Genomic DNA, 16,798 nt, shown 5'->3' with positions numbered 1-16,798 from the left:
TCTTCATATTGAATCCAACCTATTGTCTTCACACCGCTCGTGGTCGAGCCTAAGCTTTCATTTCGATCAACGATGCCAGCTTCACAATCCGTGCCCCATAGACCTTCTCCATGAACTTCAGGTGATCGTTGTGGTATGAATGCAAAGCAGTGGTACAGTCTTCAACAACCGTGACCCACAGGCCCTTCTGAAATGCTGTTCGAGCCGTCGCATCAACGCAGACATCACTGTACAATCCCGCCAGCACCAAGTGCTCAAATCCCTGTCCAGACACATACTCGGAGAACTCCGGAACGAGGAAGGAGTCAAATAAGGCCTTCTTGTCAAAGACCCGCTCGCCAGGGCGAGGGGTGACACCCGAGCCCAGTTCCGCGCCCCAGGTGTCCTCTACGCACTTCTCTGGTTTTCCGAACAGTGCATTCCGGCACTGCCAGCTAGGCCCTTGATAGCTAGAGTTGCCCAGGAAGCGCACGAAGATGACTTCGTTGCCCTCATTTCGAGCATATTGTACAAGACGCGGCATTGTGCTGGATAGTTCCGAAACCACATGGCTCGGCGTGCTTGCGATGAAGTCATTCTGATAGTCCACTACTACCACAGCGGTCTTCTTGCCCGCCATGGCATCAATCGGCCCTGTGGCTATATCACGCCCGATAGAGGGGTTGTCAATAGTAGCAGGGTCAGCCATCGCGCGCAGGAAGTGCTCAACAACCGCATCCGTGCTGCAAGAGCCACCTTGATCCGGTGTCGTCAGCTTCTTCATTAACAGGGTTTGAATGACTCTCTCCGTCTGGCTTTGAAAGCCCACACCAGGGCATCCTCCGTGTCGCTCTAAAATGGCAGCCGCAGCGCGAATAGTGGCAAATGGATTGACCAGGCCCTGCTCGGCGATGGCATCTGCAGATCCATGCACCGTCTGGTACTCGCTAAGACGATGCAGACTGGGACCCAAGTACACATTCTCTGCGCACATAGTTTCGATGGTGGCATTGCTGAACCATTTCAAGAAAACAGGCTGGATAATGTCCGCGTATTCATTGCCCGCGATGATAATGCGGCGACCCTGGATGCCCGAAGCCATCAGGTTCCGATTCATTGTGTCGGGCTGAATGAAGTCAAGTTCTATGCCGAAACGGTGCTGCCAGTGGGGTGCCCAGGCTTGGAAGACGCCGTCAAACAGATGGAACTTGTAAACGAGGGTGACTGTCTTGGGGACATTTTCCACACCCCACTCCTCCTTGGCTCGTTCTAGAGCATACTCGAGGATCTGATCAAAGGTGGAACGGGTGAAAGGGCTCGTTCGTATGATGCTGTGCTGACTATCATGATATTCATTCTCACCAGCGTAGAAGCCCTGCGCTTCATCTCGAATGAAGAGCAACGCATTCGAGTCACCCAGGTTGAAATTTTCAATTTTCACGGCCTTTAGCTGACCCCTAACCAGATAGAGCGACTGCGCGTGGATTGCTGTTCGGAAGATTGCTGCGATCCCGTTGGCTGTTGCTGTCTCGCAAAACTTGCGGTACTCTTCTGCATCCAGGGTGGTTTCCTCGGCGATGTGCTGGATCAGATCTTTCTCTTCTCTAGAAGTCGTGAGGCTATGATACGAATGGTATATGCGGGATGATTCAATGAAGTCAACCTGTAGAGAATGCTGGCGTGCCAACTCTTGGATCACTTTCTTAAACACGACAGTCAGCTCCCGGCCAGTACCATGACCAATGGCAATCCCCAGTCGTAGGTTCTTGAGCGTCATTTTGCTAGTATATAATTGGGTAAACCCCATTCTGTATCGTAGATTGGTGAGGGACGATTAGCCTTTATGTATCGATGATCAAAGTTTGTTTCCCCCTTTGGCCGAAAGATCATTCCGATCTGGAATGCGTTAACACTCTCCCCTGTTTCCTACTCGAGAATGAGGCCTCTTGAGGGTGTGAACCAATTGGAACTCCACCGGACGGTGCATGCTGCAGGAATGCTTAGTGTTCGACATCTTTAAGAAGTAAAGAGATATCCATACAATTTTCATACGGCTATGACCTGCCTTAAAATTTCTTTATTGGGGTCAAGAAAGTTTTCCCTCCAATCTTAGTGAAAGGTCGGTTAATTATACAGCTGGTAAATTGCCAAATCATGATTAACTCCTGCCGAAGAATGCGCCTTAAGCTCGGGGCTAATGCACAGGACACATCACTCGGCAACATCATGGAGGGGTTACGCTAAAATATGAAATCTGATGAAATAAGATTTGTACGATGGGTCGAGATCATCAGATTTGTCTCCCCGTTTCCACATGCTTGGAACCGAGCGTTCCCCAAGGTAATCTTGCAGTAGAGCATCTATCTCCATGTCAAGACCCAACATAGATCAAATGGATCATGTCGTGAACTCGGGGTTCAACCTCGGAAACGAGCTGGACTACATGCTTGATCGAAGCTATACCGCCGCATCGCGATTGAACTACCAATTCTACCTCTGGAAAGATGCCCTACAATTCAACCTGCATCCATCCATCCTGCTGCCCCAGGATACTTCTACTCCATTGTGGATCGCCGACCTCGCCACAGGTACTGCTGTCTGGCTCTTGGACCTCCTCAGAGACCCAGCAATAGCCCACTACCCATCCCTTCAGCTCCATGGCTTCGACATTGATCTGACAAATGCACCTCTCCCGGAATGGCTACCGCCACCCATCACCCTGCGTCAGTTAGACGTCTTTGAAGACGTACCCAGGGACCTCCTGGGCAGATATGACGTCGTCCACCTGCGTCTGCTTGTCCTGGTTGTACAGAACAGCGACCCCCTCCCGATCATCCACCGGGTGCACCAGATGCTCAAGCCGGGCGGCTACATCCAATGGGACGACCTGAATTACCCTGATAGCGAGGTAGTCAAAAGCCAAGCCATGAGTGACGTGCCGACCCCGGCGCATGACGCCTTCCTGCGCTTCGCGCAGTCGAGCGGTCGCAATGACTGGGTTCTTGATCTCGCATATCATTTAATGGAACGCCACGGTGGGTTCGAAAATGCGCAATTACGCAATTATACGGACCGTCTGGAAATGCGAAAGGCAAATGGGGATCAGTATATTCTCGTGATGGAGGAGTTTTCAGCTCGGCTGAAGCGTGCGAAGAAATCAGAGGAAGCTGCTAATATTGATTTGATGATTCGAGGGTTGGCGGAGGAATCGAGACTCGGGGTTGGGCTGTCGATGCCCAGGGCTGTTTGTGTGGCTCGCAAGGTCGGATGATTGATGTGGATGGAAATGAGCAATATTAGGCGACGCTACATAACTGGCCAGCAGGCTATACCTAAATTATGAATCTGCCATGCGAGGTTTGACGTGGGTTATGCAGAGTATATTGTATATGCAAACCTTAAGGTAGGTCAGCACATTCCACCCGAACGTCGCCGGGGTGCAGAGAGTTAGCAAACAAGGCTATCTTCTGGTTTAATTTCTGTCCGAGCCACTCGAGTACCTCCACGTCCCCCGGCCTGGTATATTACAGTCCCCATCCTCGGCAGGAGATGATTGTAGACCCAACAAACAAACTTTGCAAGACCCAGGAACCCGAAGATGCCGATCGACACGTCCGTTTGGTACAAAAAGCACATTGGGCCTCGGCTAAGCGCGCCAATGCAACTTATCTTGGAAGAATGGAGCGACATTCCCAGTGGCGAGCTACAGCGCCATCTTCATGCAGTAGTGAGTTGTTCTCCTCGGTCGCGTGGCACTAAGCCCAACTAAATGACCGTCTCAGCGCGATAAAGCCTGGAAATATGGTGAGTTTCCCTGCGTTGGGCAGTGGATGTTTCTCCTGCCAGGCATCGCCGCGTTTCCCCAATTCAAGCATGTGCTGGAGTGCGCGCGCCAAGGGGGCATCGTATTAGATCTCGGCTGCGGACTGGGCCAAAATCTCCGACTCCTGGCCGCTAATGGCGCTCCTCCTGAGAGAATGTGGGCGCTCGATCTTCGTCCGGAGCTGTGGCAATTAGGGTACGAGCTCTATCGAGATCATGAACGGTTACCCGCAACATTCATTTCGGGCAACTTTCTACAGGATGATGATTGCGAGGGTTTGCTGAAGCTGTATGCTGAGGTTGATATCATGATTGCCGGGCAGTTCCTCCATCTTTTCTCATGGGAGGGACAAAAACAGGCGGGAAAGCGGATTGTCGCCCTGTCTAAGCCGGGGACTATCTTGATCGGTTATCAACAGTCGCGGGGACAGGCTCGGGAGTACATTCGTCCCTGGGGGATGATGTTCTATCATAACCTCGAGAGCTTTCAGCAAATGTGGCAGGAGATTTCCCGCGAGACGAACACCGAGTGGACGGTGGACGCGACAGTGGTGGACTTGGAAGAATGGGGGATGCAAGCTGAAGACACTGAATAGATGCCGCCAGACCACCAGGGGCTTAACTTTTATCTGACCCGGCTGTCTTGAAGTTATTTCTTACAAACACATGAGCGACGTCCATTGTAGCTTCACTCGTCCGTACTATAATCCGAGCAGTCAGAGAGGCCCATAATTGATCCTACCGTTAAAACACAAGGTACTCCATTGCGCAGGAGCTTGGCAGATACAAATTTATCCGAAGTGGTCTCGTGGAGAAGGCGTAGTCTGCCGTGCAGCCATATACACACGCTTGTATTGGACAATCCCCCCACCCATCGTCTAGTGTCACAGCTAATGGAGATTGCAATCATTCGTCTGTATATTGAACCCTTCTTCAAGCGCAGGTCAGGGTCGTTTTGGTAAAGATCAGCACCTAGGGCGGATCACCTGAGAGGATAAACGAGATGCCAAAGCAAAAGATTCCGGGGGCTTTGGCCACAACGTGAAGAGATTTCCTTGGCCCCCAAACAGGTGAGGGTCCTCAAACTTCAAAGTCCCTTGGAATCGATCAGTTCTACCTAGGTTGGGTCGGGTTGGGCCGCAGTCATGGCAGCGCCCAGGGAACAGTCGGTGGATCCCCTCGTATCCACTGATTTGGAGCCTCTAGCAGGCCAATCAAACGGAATTGAACCCCTGCGGCTTAATGACTATCTTTGTCAAAGTTCGACTGGTGAAATTTAGCGTCGAGCCGTTATGTTCTGCACGAGACAGCCTTGTCCATGAGTCAATGAAAATGTCTTCAGCCGCATCCTGGTCTCAGCGAATGGATCTTTTGGCCCCTTCTCCGGCTGGAGAATCGCTCGAGCGCAATGGCGTACATAAAAATCTACCCCGGTCACTCAACCCGCAGAATTTTCTGTCCTGATCTTTCCTCATTTCACTGGAGCAAGTCTTGTTCGCCGTACGTTGAGGCTGAATAGGTTGCTGTGCACTTCCTTGTGTCCTAGATCAGACTCATTGCTAAAAGTTCTTCTCAATAAGCATCACCACGATGGTGCGTGTCCTCCAGTCTCTCCTTCTCCTGGCCGCCAGCCTCTCAGCCACCCTTGCCGCCGACGAGTCCACCACCGTCGTTCAGATTCTCAATGGCCACTACAACACCCTCGCGTTTAGCGACCTGCGAGGCAGCGTCGTCGGCGGTAATGCCCAGGCGACCACCTATGCTGTGAACTGCAAGGAGGACTCTTCTTCGTGCCCCCTCACCAAGCCGATCACCATCACTCAAGGCCCTTCCACCTTTACCATGAGCGCGGTTTACACCATGACCACCATGGGAGCCAAGGGTACTGGGACGATCGTCCAAGATTGCGATATTACCTCCTCGACGGCCACTGCTGTTTGTTCCGTTTCGGTCGGGGCTGCAGTCGAATACAAAGGCAAATCCACTTCTACTTCGTTCGCTACCACAGCCACTGCCACCGGCTCTGCTGAGGTCCTCTATGAGCCCCTGACCATCACGGCCGGTCTGGGCAATTTCAACAAGGCCGGTCCCACTGGCGCGACTGCGACTGGAGCGGCTGCGGACAATCACCCAGCTCGTGTGGGTATGGCAGGGGCTGCTGCTGCTGCTGTTGCGGGCGCTCTTGTTCTGTAATTGATGCGCGTGGAGTGGCATCATTCGGTTTTATATGCTTCGATGCGATTTTGGTCGGCGGTGACGATTGTGAACGACGCTTAGTGTCTAATGATTATATTAATACCCATTTCATAATATTTGGTTTGGATCTTCCAACGCAGCCAATGGACTACATTGTACTGTAATTATCTGTCTCTCTATATCCTGCTCCAAGCAAACGTAAGGATGAGCTGTCAAGGGTTCAACATTAGCACGCCTTTTCCGAAATAAAACGCAATATTCTTACGGTCGCAAGGCCCGGTCAGATTTACCTAATGCGAAGATGGTGACAGCGAATCAGCCTTGGGGATCGGCGAGCCAAGCGAGGCTGAGATGCGATCGGCAGGGCTGTGTATCCTGTGTCAGACTCTACTTCTGTTCGCCCGTTGCTCTCCGACACCACTCTGCCCGTCCTTAATTCAAACTGCGAGATGGTAGTTGACTCAACCAAGCTCCTAGAAGACGAAGCTGTCGAGCTTTCCGAGATTGCCCCAACCCGGAAACGACATGGCACTTGGGCCTCCACCAAAAGCTGGTACTCCCGAACGGTCCTTCGCTCGGGAAAAGGTTACAATCGATTGCCAGTCAAGGCTCAGAATCCAACTCATTTTCACGGATGGAGATTCGGCGCATTAACCTCGTGCATTCTGGTTGGGATATGCTTGGGCCTCAATGTCGCGGCGACCATCTATGTTCGCGTGACGTACCCTCCAAGCAGCGATAATCTAGGACTCATACAGGAGAGCGATTGCGACCACATTCACAGCGTGGACAGCAGGCTGCACTACGCCCTCAATGTAGTGGCGACCGTGCTGGTTAGTGCCAGCAACTACAACATGCAATGTTTGACGTCTCCGACACGAGCCGAAGTAGATCAAGCCCACGCTCAGCGTAGATGGTTAGATATCGGCGTTCATTCGATTCGCAATCTTTCTTTCATTGGGAGGGCTAAGTTGGCATTATGGTTGGCTCTCCTAGTGAGCACTCTCCCTTTGCACCTCCTGTGGAACTCGGCTGTAGTGATGACAACCACCTTCAATGATTACAGCGGACTCGTTGTCACTGAGAACTTTTTAGAAAGCCGCAGTGATATTGGACTAGATTGTACCAGTCGGGCAATGGAAGAATACCGAAGCTCCAACATGTCCAGCTATGTCACTTGCTGGTTGTTTGATCAGGCCCGGAACAACCGCAGCAGCCTGACGCAGATGGATCCCAGTCGTTGCATCTCTACCTATCAAGCCGGTTTAGAAGGGCGGTCGTTCAATATGCTAGCTGTTACCAAGCAGAGCGATGCATTGAACCAATCGACAACCTTTCCCCCTCCGAGAAATACGACTCTGCCAGTGCTGGCGTATTTCCATCCTCTGGACTATCCGGATCAGATTGAGCAATGGTGTAGCGGATTGTGCCAACGATGGGGGCAAGGCAATAATAGCACGAAGTTCTGCTTCGATGAGAACTGGGATGAAGCAGCGGTTCCATTTGCTTGCCAGGAGCATAAGGTTAACGGGACGGGTTGGGAGCCCAACGCGCTGTCGCAAACGAGCTCTTGGATGTGCCACCCCGACGCCATCTTATATGGTGAATGCAGCGGGTCCGCGGCGACGAGGAATGCCACGAAATGGACCATCCTACCGGAGCATTATGAGATCGATCATTGTCTTGTAACAAATGCCAGCCATACCTGCCAGCTGCTGTACAGTCCGATTATCTTATACATTGCGATTGCATGCAATACCATGAAGTTCAGTTCCATTCTTCTATGTCTCCTTGTCTCCCGCGAACCGACTCTCGCAACCATCGGTGATGCATTAGACTCTTTCTTAAGGTCCCCCGATATGGCTTCCAAGGGGCAATGCCTCCGTTCCAAAATGGACGACACGATATTCCCTGACCCAGACGACATGGGTTCTACACAGGCACAACGTTGGCAGCATGGAGAAGGTTGGTTAGGGCGGTGTTATCAGGGTACATCCGTGAGGCGCTGGGGAGCATGCATCCTCTTGTAGGTACCATAACTCAGATGGATGGTTGACCGCAGTCAAGACTAACTAGCAGGCTTCTAGGTGGCTCGCCAGCATCATCGTAGGCCTCGTTTTCCTCTTCAAGGGCATCAACCTCGTCGGGGCACAGAACGCTTTCACGATGGGGTTTGGTGCCCTTAGTTTAAATGCCATTGTCAACACATCCGGTTACCAAGGAGGCACGGCCGCGTCCATTGTCACCACATCGATCGTGGCGAACCTCCCACAGCTGCTACTCTCTGGATTGTACTTTATGTACAACGCTGTGCTCACGGGCATGGCATCCGCCTATGAGTGGAGTATGTTCGCCTACCAGCAGACCACGCTTCGAGTGACCCTTCCCTGGGGAGCCCAGAGAGAAACGTACTGGTTACAGCTTCCGTGGAGATACTCTCTGCCACTCCTCGCCTGTAGCACCATTATACACTGGCTGATCTCACAATCAATCTTTCTGATCAATCTGAAAATCTACCAGCCGAACAACGAGCTCTTGACACGGCCCAACACTCACTTCCCTAGTGCGAGTGATAGTGGCGTGATCACGGCCTGTGGATACAGCCCACTTGCTATCATCACAGCGATCGCCGTGGCAATTCTTATGTTTGCCGTACTCACCACAGTTAGCACCTTCAAGCTGAAGCCGGACATCCCGGTGGTCGGCAGTTGCAGTGTTGCCATAAGTGCTGCGTGCCATCCCCCAGAAGAGGATTCCGATGCGGCAGGTAAGCCTCTGTCCTGGGGTGCGGTGCGACATCAGGAGGGCGATCGGCCGGGGCATTGCTGTTTGACTTCGCAGACCGTAGAGACGCCACGATATGGCGAGTTATATGCGGGATAGATGAGTCTTGTCCCATTTCCGCACGTCCATATGAAATAATTTAACGCCTCGGTGGTAGTGGCTGGGAAATATTCACACTGTTGACTCTCTGGGGGTATCAACAGGATTGGGTACCTAGTACGTTCGAGAGCACCACTCTAGGGAAACGAGGTTCCGGACGACAAAAGAAAAGAATCGACGCAAGAGAACCATGGACGACGCCGATGAAACTCCGACTGCATCCACATCAATCGCCTTCTGGGACTCTTTCTCCCAGTGGTTTTGAATTACTCAAGGGACCGGCATCATCGCCGTCATCCTTCAACTGGACTGCCAATTCAAAGGCCTGGGGTTGATTTCCGAGCTCGTCTGGGTATATAGCTCCTTGCGAAGAAGATACCCATGTAGCTGCTAAGATCAATGCCACGGTGCAGTTGGGGAAGGTCGTGATTCCGTCAGCTTCAGTGCATGGTCTACTGCGCTCCCTTCTCATGTTTTTGGTCACCTGGAATCGTGGACCATGTATTCACCGTCCCAGGGTTAATCACGGGAGAAGACCTGGACGTTGAACATGACTGGAAATCTTATCCTCATAGATCGCGGAGTATTGGCAGGCAAGTGAAATTGAATTGTGTTTAGACTACGATAGAATGGTATAGCGCAACAAGCAGTGAGACATCGCATGAACATATGCGATTGCCTCGGGAGAGGGATAATTCCAGGGCTAGAAGCAACACTTTGATCATCACAGGCCCCCAACGCTGGCATGGCCAAAAGGTCAAAGGTCTGCCGTTGTGATTTCAGCTAGGCGTGCTGTATCAACATAATGCAACCTTTAGGGTCTATCTAGAATGCAGTTCCATCGGGGCACATCCAGGCCTTATCCCAGTTCTAGAATATTTGACGTGGATCATCCTGTCAACGCTAGCCTCCCTGGTGCAACCCAATACCATGTTTTGAACATCCATGCCCAAATTTTAGGCACGGACAGGTTCATCCTTAAACAAACAGGAGCCCTCCGTTAGCATTGATCAAGCTCCCCGTAGTCCATCTACTCCCTTCTTCGGAGAGAAACGCGACAATCTGAGCAATATCATCCACCTCTGCCACCCTCGGCGCAGCAGGGGTACTTTGAATGACCTGATCCCATTGCTCTTTCTCTTCAGATTGAAGGGTAGAGGCCCACAGCTCGGTATTTACCGGGCCGGGACTCACACAGTTAATGGTTGCGTTGTACTTATGTCCCAACTCTTTGGCCAAAGATCGCGTGAGACTCTCCATGGCGCCTTTACTTGCCACATATGCCAGACATCCCGGCTGCCCATCCCGAGCATACACACTCGAAAGGTTGACAATGCGCGGCGTCTTTCCAAAATGTCGCGTCGCCTCTTTGATGAGAAATACCGGGAATCGCAGGTTCACCGCGATTTGGCGATCAAATGCCTCATATGTCATTGCCTCGACGGGGTAGTCTTCTCGAGCGCCGGCATTGTTAATGACGATGTCAATGCAGCCCCATCGCTCAGCGGCTGCATCGACGATGTTTTTCGGTGCCGACAAATCATCCGCTTTGCCTTCAACTGCGATTGCATCTACTCCGACCCTCCGAATCTGCGAAGCGACCTCTTCGGCCTGTTGACGGGAGCTGTTGTATGTCAGGAGGATATTGGCGCCACGACTGGCGAGTTCAAGGGCGATTCCTTTGCCGATGCCGCGGGACCCACCGGTCACGATGGCATTTTTGCCCCGCAGCGACTGTTGGGCGGTCATATTTTCTTTCGATTAGGTTTCGGAGGGAGAAAAGGTTGTGGACGAAGATGAGAGAAAATTGAACACGATGGCGGGGGCTCGACGATAAACCCGGTCAAGGAATCACTGGGCAAATTGGATATCGTGAAGAAAGATTCTCTATAAGACTTCAATCCAGCAGATCGGCATAGCATCCGGGAGACCGGGAACGCAGCCGATCAGCGGGTCTCTCGTTGACCCTGAAGACTGCGGGGAACGGCGGGGATCTCGGTCCCTGATAACGATATTTCATTTCCACGGTATGCGTTCCGGAGTCAGTTCGCTCTGGTAGACGAATGATTATATGCAAATGGTATGAGCAGTCGGGCATTGGAACCGGCGTGGGGGTTGTTGGCCTCCACATTTATTAGGGAAAGAATATAAATTCTAGGGAAACCCGTGCAGTCAATGCCTTTGGTACGCAGGTAAATCTTCATCTCCACTTACCGGACATTCCTTGTTCTCGTGCACACGATGAGACTCAATCGCACCATATCGGTCGTGGGCTGCCACTGTGCCGGCGAGGTTGGCGATGTCATTGTCGGTGGGGTTCTCAATCCACCTAACTGCAAGACCATGTATGAAAAGCTCGTCTATTTCCAGAATGAGGCCGACGACGTCCGACAACTCCTGATGAACGAACCACGAGGCCGACCGGCTATGTGCATGAACGTCGTCCTCCCACCCTGCGACCCTCGCGCCGATGCCGGGTTTATTATTATGGAGAGCGACGAGTATCCTCCCATGTCAGGCGGTAATACTATCTGCACGGCGACGGTGCTGTTGGACACGGGCATGGTGAAAATGACGGAGCCTGTGACGAAGCTGGTCCTGGACACACCGTCGGGTCTAGTCGGGGTAACGGCAGATTGTGAAGATGGGAAATGCAAAGCTATCTCCTTTGATAATGTGCCCAGCTTTGTATACAAATTGGATCTTCCGGTGGAGGTGCTTGGGTTGGGGACGGTGAAGGTTGATATTGCCTGGGGTGGAATGCATTATGCCATCGTGGATGCTCGGTCGATCGGTCTCAAGATCGCCAATGAGAATGGTCCGAAGCTGATTGAACTGGGCGAGAGAATCAAACAGGCCGTGAGAAACACCTATAAACCGGTTCATCCAGAAAATGACCAGATCCGGGAGGTGACGATTGTTGAGTTCACCGAGCCACTGCATCAAAAGGGTGACAAGAGGGTTGCTGTGAACACGGTGGTAGTATCCCCCGGCAGGTTTGATCGATGCCCTTGCGGCACAGGAAGCTCAGCCAGGATGGCTGTCTTACACGCCAGAGGCGAGCTTCAAGCAGGGGAGAGTTTTGTCCACCAGAGCATCATCGGATCTACTTTCACCTGCCATATACGAGGAACCACCACGGTCGGCCAATATGACGCGGTCTTACCAACCGTCAAGGGCAGTGCCTGGATCACAGGTTTCAAGCAGATGGTCTTGGACCCATCCGACCCTTTTCCGGCTGGCTTCCGGGTGGGTGATCAGTGGCATGTTCGTCAGCAGCAGTGATACATGTTTTGTAGAGCAAGTGTATAGCCAGATTGATACCTTAAATGGGAAAAATGAAACCGCTGCTTGATACCACACTCATATTCCCGTTATGGTGAGATTCAATCGTCTCCAGGAGCACATTGGTTTGTAGATCAAGCGTTTTCATAAGAAGGTCACGATGTGGAAAAGTGTGAAAACGGAGGCTGGCAACAGAAGCGCCATAACCATGGCCTATAGGACATGTACAGAATGGTAAATTCTCATTGAAGTATCTCTTTAGACAGAAAGAACACATCTTCCGCTCCTATGGCTCAGTTGGTAGAGCGCATGACTAGTAATCATGAGGTCCGCGGTTCAAATCCGCGTGGGAGCAGTTCTCTTTTTTTTTTTTCTCTCTGTCGGACTTCTTGCTCAGTTTATGGGCAGATTACGAATGGCTCTTTGAGATCCCACTAATGATGAGTGCAAACAAGGTTGATCTCGGTGTGCTAGCCCGGTACTATCCCGCTGGTTTCATCGAGGGCGCCATGTCAGAGGATCAATCTCAGGCACAGAGGAAGAACAGATTCAAAATAAGCCGGTAAAGAGATATGAGACTCGACACCAAGCTAGAATTCCGAAGTTCATTACCAAAAAGGTTTCCCCGAAGCTATAAGTCTTTCTGATGTATTTACCATGATTGAATTAGATCATTATGGTGTGGCGAGTTTCGATTGCCTCCGTTGGATACATTTGTCTGTACGTAAAATATATACTGGTCACCGGTCACCATAAGACACAAAATCTACTAGAGTTCACGTTGTGCTCTAGTGGCAGTCTTAAAATTCTGGAGAGCCTGCGGTCAAGACAATCCTATAAACCAACAACCGTCAGAAATCTTTCACGGTTGATCTCGTCCTCCTCTTCTTTTCTCTTCTGTCTTCAGTCGAACCTGAATGGTTGAAGAATAACCCTTTTGAGAAGACATCCGGAAGAACGCCTTATTCCAGTTCCGGTGACTTCAGAAAGGGCAGGCGGTGAGCGCATGATCCATCCTGTCCTATTCTTTTGTTTTTGTTTAACCCTTGTATTCTGTGTTCACTCTCTGCCCTGGTATCTCCTTCACCGCTGCATTTCAGGAGTTTGTCGACCTTCTCCGAGCGGCGGCACGTTTCAACTGAAGAGTCTCGGCATTGGACTACCTGACCATGTCGGAATTCGAATTCGCCGACCGTCACATATCCCCACAACTCCTGCAGCGACGTGACGCAACACAAATGGGGGTATCTTTCCAACCTGACTAAACCGAATGTCAACAACCTTGATCATCATCCGATACTCGGACCAAACTGCAGGATACCTCGCTGCCAATGTGGGCATCGTCTGGGGAAGGTCGAATCTGCTGAAGAGCCAGAAGAGTTCGCCTCTGATGTGCCTGGGAGGATGAACCATGGAGGATGCTAGTGCCGGAATTATGCTGGCCGAGTACCAGCGGGAGATTGGGAGAAAAAGGAGGCTGACAACCGCGATGACTATCGCTACAACGGTTAACGTTCACGGTCATGTGGTCGATGGATCTATGACCAGGGTTGCTCTGAAGAGAGTTGCTGCTCTTGTCGCTCCTCGGCGCGTGTGCATCTGCGAAACGGCTGCTACTCAACCCCGTATTGATAACCTCCAAAGAGAGCTGCCCGGAGGCGACGATGATTGTCATGCGGAGTCTAAAGGACGTCCGAAACTGTGTCGTAAAGTTGTATATCAGTAGATTTACGGGCCGTAGAGAAGCACCTCGGGGTGTCGGGGAAAACTTGCGAAAGCACAAGACGCTTCTTTTCTCAGTAATCAGTGCTCGAATCAAAGCAAGCCATCTTCAAGGACCTACTCAGAGGTGTTCACTAGTGGTTCCACCCAACCAGTTCAATTGATTCTACGAACATGTTATCGTTCACCCTTCCGTTTGCAATAGGCGAGCACATTACACCTAATTCACGGTGCATTACCGCCGCCAATGGATATATAACATCCTTCCTTGGTTCCGTAACAGGACAGCTATGTTTTAGTGCTACCAAGGGTCCCGTTGGCATCATGGCTTCCAGTTGCTGAAGTTGGCTTGCGACTGCGTTGCTATGAATTAAGTCGACTCGCAAGTATGGAACTCTCTGCACCTGTACAACCACTTTGTCTTCTCGGGGCACGCTCGTATGTTGGCCGCCTTCAATATGTCGACGACAATGATATCATATACGGTGCCCCGAAAAGAGGCGATGAGGCGGGTCCAAAGTCTGCGGCTCGGGAGATTTCCTTCGTACATATCGACTAAGAGCGCTTGTCCAGAGTCCAGACGAGCAAGACTAAGCCAGTCGGGGACCTTGGCACAGAGCGCTAGACTTCATGAAGTAATTGATCCCCGAGGGTGACAGCCAGTTCTTCCTCAGGCGTCCTCCATCGAATGTGGCTGGCGCGCGTTCTCTAGAGCGTCGATCAGTTGCCTGAAAAGTATGCGGAATAGGATGCCTCTCGATGGTCGTCGCAGGCGCCTGATCAAGGTCTCTCGGTAGGTCATGCACTCGCGAGACAAGCAAAAAAGGCAAAAAAAAAGAAGCACAGAACCATGCAATCAGCCGGAAAGACCCTGGGGGCTCAAGGGAATCCTTGGAGGAGCAGCCAGCCACAGACAGGTTTGCAACGGCGTACGTATAGCCGCGGCGCCTTTTTTAGTTCCTGACTAGCTGCTTTGGTACATCGATGCAGGCCGGACTGGGGTCAATGCTGTGCCCGTCTGGTAGATTGACCCATAGTTCTGGAAGGATTAGCTGAGAGCACGGAGCCACCATACATGGCCCAATCAAGAAAAGTCCAAAGGGAATTCCGCTACTCTCACGAAGAACCTACCCGAAGGACCAGCTGGACCATTCCGGCTGGGGAGGATCTGTACATGGCAATTGGAAAGTTTCAAGATTCCTGCGTCGAAAGTGGAGCTGACAGATTCAGCCGTTCACGCATTAAGCACGAACAAACGGCGATCAATGGGTTCTCATGCTCGTGGTGTAGCGGCTCTTGGCAGATGTAAGTCATTTGAGGAACGATGGGGATCTTTCCCAGCTGCAGCTCGACTCCGCAATCGTGAATATCTTTGAAACCGTTCTTCCTGCCTTCATGACGCTGGGCAACGGCATGTCGATCTTATCGTAGACGACGAAGGCAGTGCTATGGGGCTGAAGTCAGAACTGCCACGATAAGAATAGTTCTCTCCGACTTTCTAGGCCTCCCAGGAGAGCCTCCGCTGCCGTGGGATGCCTGACAGGGCACAAGGCTGGCCTGTTGAGGTTCGCCAACTTCGCCCTAAACTATCGCCACTGAACTGGCATTTGATTGGTGTTTCGTCCAAGACTGACCCCGGTTGCCTACAGGTACCCGTTTGAAGCCATTTCCCCCCTCCTCCTTCGACTACAACGTGTTTGATTATCGCTTGCCCGAGCTTGTGGATAACACCCGCGGCACTGCAGCAGAGATAGCCCACCTGATCTAAGTCAACAGTGGGTCGTAGGGCATATGTTCACGTGGGACTCGACGCATGGATGGCGATGTCACTAAACGTGGCATTGTGTAGCATCAGACCCGTATTATCAAGTCGAACCACAGTACGCAGACGTCACCTCATAGGAATAGCCATGGCATATGACAGTAATTCCGAACTTAGAACTACTACTCGCGAGCAATCTTTGGAACGGGACCACTGCTGTTTGTGTATGTTCGAAACTATTCCCCGAGGCGAATCGGACATACTGGTAGACCTAACATTTGGTAGGATGTACACACCGAGTTTGACTCAGCTGTGATAGTATACTGTGAACGATTCCATTTTCTTTTTTTATTATTTTTATTTTTAATTTTGTTTCAGGTTTTGTTTCTCTGCTGACAGGACAATGGCAGTGTTGGGGTTAAGGCTGAGTGGCATCTGGAAATCTTCGGAAACAACTCGAGCTGGAGAGACGAGACGTCGATTGCCGAACCGGCCGAAAGACCACTTCAGCTGCCACCGGATTGCATCGTATTCACGATATAATTAACCTGAAGCATTACCCTGGTGTCGCCCGTGCGGCTATGCGTTGTAAACCCTGAATTGAAATCCGAGCTGGATCAGGTTGCCCATGACCCAATCACCCGGCAGGCAAAGGCATTTGCGAGACCCGCGGTCAGACTCGTATAACAGAACAGAATAGAAGCTCATGTCAGATGCCCTGTGTTTTGAGTTGGGAAATGTGGCTTGCAGCATTGCGATAAGCACCGCAGCCAATAGGTCGAGTCTCACAGCTGGCGATTATGCGAACGGCTCTGCACGCCAAGCATGGATTTGGGACTTAATAGTTTGGCACGTTATATGATGCCCGGGTCATCGGAACCCATGCACAACATTCTCATTATTATTATTATTAATAACAATAATAATATATAAAAAAAAAGAAAAGAAGATTCTCGGTAGATTCCCCGCCCCCAGAAATGGTAGTCGAATGACTAGACTCATATACCGATGCAATGCAAAGCAAATCCTGTAGCAGGAGATCTAAGCGCTCCAGAGCTGCCGAAGGATTGAGAGAGAGAGCGATGAGTGTCCCAGTAATATGCACTAAGGAGGAGTCATTGAAGCTGTTTCGCTCGTAATGTGAAAAGA

General features: G+C 51.2%; 7 protein-coding genes and 1 non-coding gene across 8 annotated transcripts; 6 read left to right on the top strand and 2 right to left on the bottom strand.

Annotated features, from left to right (window-relative positions):
• Positions 1–49: 49 nt before the first annotated feature.
• AO090010000007 (putative isochorismatase family hydrolase) lies at positions 50–1,756 on the bottom strand (the record flags this gene model as incomplete). The annotated part of the gene is made up of 1 exon (XM_001827008.1): positions 50–1,756. One exon carries the CDS (start codon positions 1,754–1,756, stop codon positions 50–52), a length of 1,707 nt encoding a protein of 568 aa, XP_001827060.1.
• Positions 1,757–2,371: 615 nt separating this feature from the next.
• Positions 2,372–3,250, top strand: AO090010000008 (uncharacterized protein; the record flags this gene model as incomplete). The annotated part of the gene is made up of 1 exon (XM_001827009.3): positions 2,372–3,250. One exon carries the CDS (start codon positions 2,372–2,374, stop codon positions 3,248–3,250), a length of 879 nt encoding a protein of 292 aa, XP_001827061.3.
• Positions 3,251–3,577: 327 nt separating this feature from the next.
• On the top strand, positions 3,578–4,397 carry AO090010000009 (class I SAM-dependent methyltransferase; the record flags this gene model as incomplete). The annotated part of the gene is made up of 2 exons (XM_001827010.1): positions 3,578–3,706; positions 3,762–4,397. 2 exons carry the CDS (start codon positions 3,578–3,580, stop codon positions 4,395–4,397), a joined length of 765 nt encoding a protein of 254 aa, XP_001827062.1.
• Positions 4,398–5,391: 994 nt separating this feature from the next.
• On the top strand, positions 5,392–8,880 carry AO090010000010 (uncharacterized protein; the record flags this gene model as incomplete). Its single annotated transcript, XM_023233853.1, has 3 exons — positions 5,392–5,394; positions 6,612–8,023; positions 8,085–8,880. The coding sequence occupies 3 exons, from the start codon at positions 5,392–5,394 to the stop codon at positions 8,878–8,880; spliced, it is 2,211 nt and encodes a 736-aa protein (XP_023093998.1).
• A 978-nt stretch (positions 8,881–9,858) lies between these two features.
• Positions 9,859–10,629, bottom strand: AO090010000011 (SDR family NAD(P)-dependent oxidoreductase; the record flags this gene model as incomplete). Its single annotated transcript, XM_001827012.1, has 1 exon — positions 9,859–10,629. One exon carries the CDS (start codon positions 10,627–10,629, stop codon positions 9,859–9,861), a length of 771 nt encoding a protein of 256 aa, XP_001827064.1.
• Positions 10,630–11,121: 492 nt separating this feature from the next.
• AO090010000012 (proline racemase family protein) lies at positions 11,122–12,165 on the top strand (the record flags this gene model as incomplete). Its single annotated transcript, XM_001827013.1, has 1 exon — positions 11,122–12,165. One exon carries the CDS (start codon positions 11,122–11,124, stop codon positions 12,163–12,165), a length of 1,044 nt encoding a protein of 347 aa, XP_001827065.1.
• A 282-nt stretch (positions 12,166–12,447) lies between these two features.
• On the top strand, positions 12,448–12,520 carry AO090010t00001. Its single transcript has one exon. It is a non-coding gene; the product is annotated as a tRNA-Thr (tRNA).
• A 302-nt stretch (positions 12,521–12,822) lies between these two features.
• Positions 12,823–13,590, top strand: AO090010000013 (uncharacterized protein; the record flags this gene model as incomplete). Its single annotated transcript, XM_023233852.1, has 3 exons — positions 12,823–12,885; positions 13,021–13,163; positions 13,482–13,590. The coding sequence occupies 3 exons, from the start codon at positions 12,823–12,825 to the stop codon at positions 13,588–13,590; spliced, it is 315 nt and encodes a 104-aa protein (XP_023093999.1).
• Between the last annotated feature and the right edge of the window lie 3,208 nt (positions 13,591–16,798).

This window comes from Aspergillus oryzae, chromosome 8 (assembly GCF_000184455.2).
Source record: "Aspergillus oryzae RIB40 DNA, chromosome 8".
Lineage (NCBI taxonomy): Eukaryota > Fungi > Ascomycota > Eurotiomycetes > Eurotiales > Aspergillaceae > Aspergillus > Aspergillus oryzae.
The sequence above is the reverse complement of the archived record's forward strand: the minus strand, read 5'-3'. Positions and strand labels throughout refer to the sequence as shown.